The sequence below is a fragment of the Pelophylax lessonae genome, assembly GCF_965119305.1.
Source record: "Pelophylax lessonae genome assembly, chromosome: 2".
In the NCBI taxonomy this organism is placed as follows: Eukaryota; Metazoa; Chordata; class Amphibia; order Anura; family Ranidae; genus Pelophylax; species Pelophylax lessonae.
The window spans coordinates 575,469,068-575,477,312 of NC_138769.1; the positions used below are offsets into that span (position 1 = coordinate 575,469,068).

General features: G+C 42.7%; 1 protein-coding gene across 1 annotated transcript in view; it reads left to right on the plus strand.

Moving 5' to 3' along the window:
- LOC309547301 (uncharacterized protein) overlaps positions 1-8,245 on the plus strand; it is a 137,480-nt gene that overhangs the window by 120,660 nt on the left and 8,575 nt on the right. Inside the window, exon 5 of the mRNA XM_082247134.1 lies at positions 2,159-3,372. Within this exon, the coding sequence (XP_082103260.1) occupies positions 2,159-3,372 (1,214 nt within the window). The remainder of the gene's footprint in view (positions 1-2,158; positions 3,373-8,245) is intronic.

Sequence of the window (8,245 nt, forward strand, 5' to 3'; positions counted from 1 at the left end):
CCAAGTTTAGAGTGCCTGCGCTGATTTTACTGTTTTTACTATTGCTTTTACTGTATGTGGTGACACTACATTATTGGCCGTAGGTCTCTGGTGCTTCATTCTTCTATTAGTACCTCCTCCTGGTTATCCGTCTCCTTTTCTCTCTTGGTAGCGCACAGGTTCACTCTAATCTATAGGGTATATAGTACCCCTGCCCATTCACCAAAAATGTGTAAAAAGTGAAGAAAGACAGTAAATGAGTTTTGAAAATTCCTGAAAAAATAAAAAAACAATGCCCCCGGATGTAAATCCCTCTCACGCTGCCCGCCGCACCGCTGAACACGTAAAAAAAAAAAAGAATGACATCATCTGGTAACTTTGCCCCTTGCCTATTTAAGAAATGTCAGACGGAGGAGCAGTCAGTCCGCGGGAAGCGTTCGACAAGGCCGGAGGTTTTTTTCTTTTTTCGGTGGCTGCAGGCGGCATGAGCTGGATCTACATCGGGGGCATTGTTTTTTTTTTTAATAAAGGAATTGTCAAAAACTCAGTTACTGTCTTTCTTTACTTTTTACACATTTTTGGTGATAGGGTAGGGCTACTATATACCCCTTACTCATTCACATGAGGGGAGGGGGCAGGATCTGGGGGCCTCCTTGTTAAAAGGAACAAGATGGCAAAGTACCCCCCCCCCATGTTGAGGGCACGTGGCCTGGTGTTGCTCAGAGGGGGCCCTTGCTCAACCCCCTCCCTTTCCTGGCCTGCTGGGCTGCATGCTCAGTTATGGGTCTGGTATGGATTTTGGAGGGGACAAAACAATAAGCAGGTTCAGATGTCAAGTCTGAATCAACAACAAAATCTGCAACAAGGAAATAAGAAAGAAGGAAAGAGAAAGGAAGGATGTCCACGGTAGGAGGATGGGGGAGAAAGGTTGGATAAGGGTAAGGGAAGTGAGTGTCAGGGATGCCTAAAGCCAGCACCCCAATTCTGGACTACTATATTGAGTTATAGCTCTCCATTGACAATGACGGATGAGCATATTGTACCCATGGGGTCCATATCTGAAAGAACTTATTTTGAGTGTCCAGCAGGATGCTGGTCAATTTCTCATTAATAAAGAACCGCTGATGAGCTTTCTCAAAGGAAACAAATCGTTTCTTCCAGGATTTGACAATGGTCTGTTTTGCCGCTAATAAAATGTAGGTCACCAATTTGAATTGGGCTTTAGTAAAATAGGGGGGTTTAAGGTGTAATAGTACATACCAAGGATCTCTGGGAAGAGGACGATCAAACAAAGAATGAATGAGCTTTAGAACCTTGGTCCAAAACCGTGCGAGCATGGGACATGTCCCAAATAGATTTTCAATATACAGGCAAGCTTCCATCCATATAACAGCTATCTCTTGGTTAGTCAAGCAATTAGAGTCATATAGTAGCATTATTCATATAGTACCTCTACATATTACTACTATAAAACTGTGTATGATAGCTGTACTGTACATATAGAAGCACCGGTTCTACTAAAAGTATACAAAAACACAACATCATCTGCATTCACACAAATATGACAATCAACCTTACCACAGCTTAAAACAATATACAGCGCTATATCATCTGGAGTATCCATTTTCAGAGACCATTAGATAGCTAGCAAGTACCAACAACCTTGTACACAGGATAGGTTTTGCTCTATATTGAATTGAACAACACTGTAATATTCTAAAAGAGACCAGCGAAAAGATAGCTAGGCCTGGCATTGCTAGCCATGACTCCCAAAGTTTATAGAATGTGTTAGGTGTGCCCCTGTTATGAAATATCTGTTGTTGTTTCATTAACCAGGAGGCGCCACTAGGAGACAGACATTTTAAGGCAATGGTCTTATGTGCTTTAAACAGCAATTTATTAACTGGTGTTAAAACTTCAGGTGGAAAAATCTCCTCATCTAGGTTGTGTAATAGGCACATCTTTGGATCTAGAACAATACAAGTATGATAAGTGCCATTACTTGTGTCCACCAAAGCACGCCAGTATCTAACCAACTTGGGGCACTTACTGATTGTTAGGAATTTGTAAATAGTGTATTGTCCATAGCCTGGGGAGAGGTGCACTTACTTAATCATACACCATACTAAACAAAAATGTGCAAAGGTGATACTTTTCTGAATAATTTCTTTTTTCACAGGTGAAAAGCCCTATGAATGTTCCAAGTGTAAAAGAAGATTCTCACATTCAGGTTCATACAGCTCTCATTTAAACAACAGAAAGTGCTTTCCCACCCAGGACAAAGAAGCCATTGTGACTTCTCTGGCTTCCTCTTTCCCCTTTCCACAAAAAATGGATTATGAAGAAAACTTCAAAGATCAAATAAAGCCACAAAATGCAACTGATCGTCATAATAAAAAATGGCTATTACACAGTCAAGATACCAATTCTATTGCATTGCCACATTTTTCTTTGTTTGGTTTTGATTTTAATATCACACCTAGATCTGTTCAGAGCATGGCTATGGGCATGTCCATGAACCCAAGCTTGTTAGAGACACCAGACATTTGGCATTTAGGCACTGACTGGTGGCACAATCAGTATCGTATCCAGGTTGGTTCTAATAGATGGTCAGTAGAAGACTTCAATAACTGGTTCTCCTTAAAGAAGCACAATATGGAACACCAGAGTACTACTCAATATAATGGTTACCACCCTGAAACACCAGTCTTTACACAGCACTGTCTAAGTAGAGTTTCAGAAGACAATGCACTTTCTTCATCTTTGTACCATAGAGTAAAGAATAATACATCAATCATAAATAACACAGGAACACACCATGAAAGTCCATCAAGCAAAGCCCACAAAGGTGACTTTTTAGCAGAAAAGCCCCAAAACATTGCAAGCTCCAGTGATTTCCATAAACGATTATGTTCACCTTGTCCAAATATTCTAGAGAAGTTACAGTGTTCTGGGCGAAGGCATGACACATCAAAATGTGATTCAGAACAAATGAAGACAAAGGGTAATAATAGTCAATTTCCCTCTGTCCCTCTATTCAAGGATCACCAGCTTGAGCCATTGGACTTATCCATGCCTAAATTAGACAGTACAACACCTTTAAAGACAGATTCTAATGAAGAAACCTCAAAAGACCCAAAAGAAAAGTTTGAAATTAAAAATTTAAATCTGGATTATTTACCACCACAAGTATTATTTATTGAACCACATAATGAGTCAATGAACATTCCGTGTGTACTACCGGATGTAGTGCACAGCATTTTACAAACTCACTATTCATGTCCGAATATGGGCCACTCTTTAAATGGGTTTTCATTATGTCCCTATACAAACTGCTTCTATGGAGACACTTCAATTAACCTGAAAAAAATAAATCAAACTGTTGGGATTATGGTGAGCCAGTTTTTTGCTTCTTTATCTATAAAAATGTTTTTTATTTAAATAGTAATGTTTAAAGCATAATATCCATTTCAACCTCCTTCACTGACTGCATAATACAAGAGGATTTCCGATTGTGGGATACTGTACAACACTTTTACGTTTTATGCACCATGGAAGTAAAGGTTTTATTTTATTTTAGTAAGTTCATAAAGGGCATTGATCACTATACTGTAGCAAACAAAATACAGAATTTTGGTATTGTGTGCACTAAATTTTAGACTGCTAAAAAGTATAAATATAAAAAAAAAAAAAAAGAAATTGATAATTAGTGATTTAATTAGGCAGCCATTTGAAATACCTAGAAAAATCCTTATACTGTAATAGCAGAGAATTATATACTAAATAGTGCACAAACCAAATATAAAAAAATTAGTGATGCATAAAATGTGTGCACTGCTTAGCTTTAAGAGAACCTGTTAAAACTGGTCTTATGCAAGAATCTGAATATTTAGTCTTAAACTATCATACATGTGCAGGCTAATTTATAACCTGTTTATATCTGTCCCCTTATTTAGCCTTCTTTTATTTTGTCAGAGAATGACTCTTTGGTCCATATAAAAAAAAAAAAAAAAACACACATTATCGAGTCCCCAGGAGAGGATTTCTTGTTCTCAGTGCCAATGGGGATGGATGGTGGTGTCCACCTGAAGTCCAGGGTCACAGGATGCATTACAAGGGACCTTCCGCTTTCTCAGCTGAGGAAGAGGAAGGTCCCTCGAAATCTGTCCTTTGATCCTGGACTTCAGGTAGACACCACCATCCATCGGCCATTGGCACCGGGAACGAGGAATGCTAGCCAGGCTGTCAGAGCATTCTTCCATCTAGCAGTCAGCGGCATAGAGATCCGGACCCTGTACCTGCAGCAGCTCATCATCCATTTATTTAGCTGCACCCTTTTAGGACTGTACCTTCACCAAAGGCTTATCCTTTCCCTTGGACTCAATTATGTGAGGTTTTGTTTCATATTTTTTTTATCTTTATGGAATTAAACCTTGTTGGAACCTACTACACCAGAGTAGTTGAGCTGTCAAGGGGAGGGAGAGAGAGCGGTGCCGATCTAGGTGCAGCATGTAGATTATAAGCAATTTATTGAAATTAAAACACTCACATAGTGAAGTATGGTACAGGCATGGGGTAATATGAGACACGCTGAGGTGGTGGAGTCCTGGTGGCAAGCAGAGGTCCTGTGTCTCCCCTCGTTCTGGCCACGCAGGTGGTGTCCGGGGCTCCAGGTTCAGAGAGGAGCGGAGGAAGGGCTATCGTTCAAGGCCTGATGAAGGAGCACGCATGCTCCGAATGCACGCCAGGACACGCCCATCGATGCCACTTCATTCGACCGGTAACGACAGCTCTTCCTCCTCTCCTCTCTAAGCCAGGAGCCCCGGACAACAATGGCGTGGCCAGATAGCGGGGAGACACAGGGCCTCTGCTTGCCACCAGGATTTCACCACCAAAGCGTGTCCCATATTACCCCATGCCTGTACCATATATCACTATGAGAGGTTTTTATTTCAATAAATTGCTTATAATCTACATGCTGCACTTAGATGGCACCGCTCTCTCTCCCTCCCCTTGTCTACTTCACACAGAGCTGCTTCATACTCTGCGAACTGGCTACAGACCTTCTAAGTGCATCCAGTGCGATTTGCACCAGCATTATGAACTCTGCTCTTTGAATTTTATTCTGAACTTGTTTTTTAACTTCATACCAACTGTCACTTGGTGACATTTGTCTATTGATGTTACATTGTTCCCACTTTTGTTTCATTGGTTGTTTATCCCCTTAGTGCTCATCATCCTCCCCTCCGCGCTGTCACTCTCTCCAGTTTTAGAAAATCAACTCTACAATCTTCTGGGTGTGCATAACAGTAGAGCCTGTAGTTAAAATGAATGTATAAAACTAGAGGGCTTTTGGTAAATATTGTTATGTTTACTTTGTAGCTGGAAAACAGCATGACAGCAGGTAAAAGAGCAGTAAATCGCATACTGCAAAAAAACACAAAGTTCAAAGTGTTTGTTGTAAAGTAAGAAGGTTTTTATCTTAATGCATTCAATGCATTAAGATAAAACACCTTCTGGGTGTAGTAGCCTCCCCAGCACCCCCTAATACTTACCTGAGCTCCAACTCTGTCCAGCGATGCCACGAGTCCCTCGGCCATCCGGGACTCTGTCGCCTAGCTGAGACATAGCCATTGTCTCCCGAGGCTGTCAGTGCAAGTCAGTTAGCCAATCAGGAGAGAGAGGGGGCGGGGCCGAATAACAGCTCTGTTTCCGAATGGATACACAGAGCTGCAGCTCGGCTCGGGTGCCCACATAGCAGGAGAGAGGGGCCAGGAGCAGCAACAAGGGACCCGAGAAGAGGAGGATCTGGGCTGCTCTTTGCAAAACCAACTGCACAGAGGAGGTAAGTATGCCATGTTTGTTATTTATTTTTTTTTTATTAAAACAAGATTTTACAATCACTTCAACTGTATGAACTGGGTGAACTCCCTTCACTACTGACTTACCTTATAGGTATGTCTTGAGCATTTATACATTCAGCTTACCTTAGTGTGCCAATATTGTTTGTTATTTAATCTAATATCGCAAACAGTGATTTATTACAGTAGTGCTGTCAGTGCTCCAACAACGCAGACGACTTACATTCTGATAGCTTTGGAGTAATTAGACCAGGTATGCCTAAAGTACTCCTTCAAGGATATTTTGGGCATGCCTGACATGCCCAGGGTCCGCAACTGTTAAGCCCAAATGTTTATAATCTTTTATAAGCCCACTTGTGATTTGTTCCCTTTAGGCTCCGTTCACATGTGAGCGTATGGATCGCGGGCAGAACCGCCGCGGTTCCGCCCGCGATCCGGAGATTTATTGCAAATCGCGGGACGCCTAGCGTTGCCCGTTGATTTGCAATAGCCCCCCAAACGCCGAGCGATGTTGCCACGATTTCCGCCTGCCGAATCGCGGCAACATCGCGCAAACAAAATCGCGGGACGCAATACGCTCCAAAGAAGTGCAAGAGCTTCTTTGGAGCGTATTGCCCTCTAGCTTATGCTTACTAACTGTGTGCAGGGATGGTTCTGTGACAGGCACAGAGAGAAAGCTGAAACTTCTGATTTCTCCCTGCCTGTCTGACAGAAGACTCGCCTGATTTGTTTACATAAGCAGGCGGGTCTTCTGTCAGTTTATCTGACGATCGCAGGAGGCCGGTGGCAATCGCCGCCACTCCTCCTGAGGCCCGCCTCCTGCTACGTGATTTTGCGCAGCCGAGCCGACCTGCCGCAGTAATACTACGGTGGGTGGTCGGCAGGAGGTTAAATGTATTTGGTGCAAAAATTTTTCCTTTTTCAGTATTTTTTATTTATCTTCATCTGTGAATAACATACTTCTTGTCCCTTCATGTCTACATTTTTTTCCACTCTAGCTATAGGGGCTTCCATGGTTTTCATACAAGCTGGACTGTAAACATGCTCCTAAAAAGTTCAGTCGCTGTTTGGAGAACCAACATAAGGCAGTCTATATTATGAATGTTAGCCCTCTGCAGCTAGAGAACAAACAACAAAACCTTCCTCTTAATCAAGTGCTGCGGATGATGGCTACAAACCACTTGGGGCATATCTTGGAAAAGTTATAAAAATTTCTATGCCACAGTTTGTGATTAAAGATTTTTTGTGAAATCAAATTCAAAGGGGGTCCAAGAATGGAAAGGGTTAAAATATGGCTGACAGACAATCAATGACCTTTAAGGGTCAGTGATGTAGAGAGGCCTCCACTGGACCAGGCAAAGGACTCTAAACCGCTGGACGGAGCAGCTGGTGTAGTCGTGCAGGGTGCCAGATGTGATGTCACCAACACAGAGCGATGTTAGACACAATGAGGCTTGGGATGGAAAGCAGATGAGGTAGTAGAGCAGATGGAAGGCTGTCCTACATCGCTCTGTGTTGATGACGTCACCATCCGGTGGTTTGAAGTCCTCTGCCTGGTCTATTGGGGGCCTCTACACATCACTGATCCTTAGGGGTTCAACCAGTGGTCTGTCATCCCTTCCATTGGATGGATGCCCATGTGACATCTGATACCTACACACCTTTTGGCCGCCCCAACACTGGCCCTGATATGTCTCAATCAGCCTGCCGAGGTCTGGGTGAGATTGAGGTTCATAATCAAGCATGGTGTTTAACATTGATTGTCTTCCATATTTTACTCTTTCCATTCTTGGAATCCTTTGACTTTGATTTCATAATAAATATTTTAATTACAAACTGTGGCGTAGACATTTTTATGACTTTTCCGAGTTATGCTTCAAGTGGTTTGTAGTCATCCCCTGTATTAAGAGGAATCTTTAGTTATTTGTTCTTTTGGACTGTAAACATGTCTACTTTGTTCATCTTCATTATACTGAAGACTGTGGGACTAGTGGTTTACACAATAGGGCCTCATTCACACGGGAGTACACCCTTGCAAAGGGCTGTCTTTGCCTGCACGGGATGCACACTGTTTGCGTTCAGGGACACGCATGTAAACGGCCATCAAATTAGGGCCAGTGGCTGTGTCCATGTAGCCTCTGCATCGAATTAGACATGAAGGAAATGCCTGCATGCAGATACACGGAACACCTGTGCATCCCATTCAGGCAAAGAAAGCCCTTCACACCAGTGCATGTGTTGGCGCTTTTCCACTGCATGGAACCGAACGGTTCAGCTCACTTTTGTGCTTTTCCACTGCTGATACCGCATGGTATGGTGTAGGAACGGTTCGGTACGGTACGGTACGGCGGTGCTTTTCCACTGCATGGAACCGAAAGGTACGGCTCTCAAAAACAGTACCACCT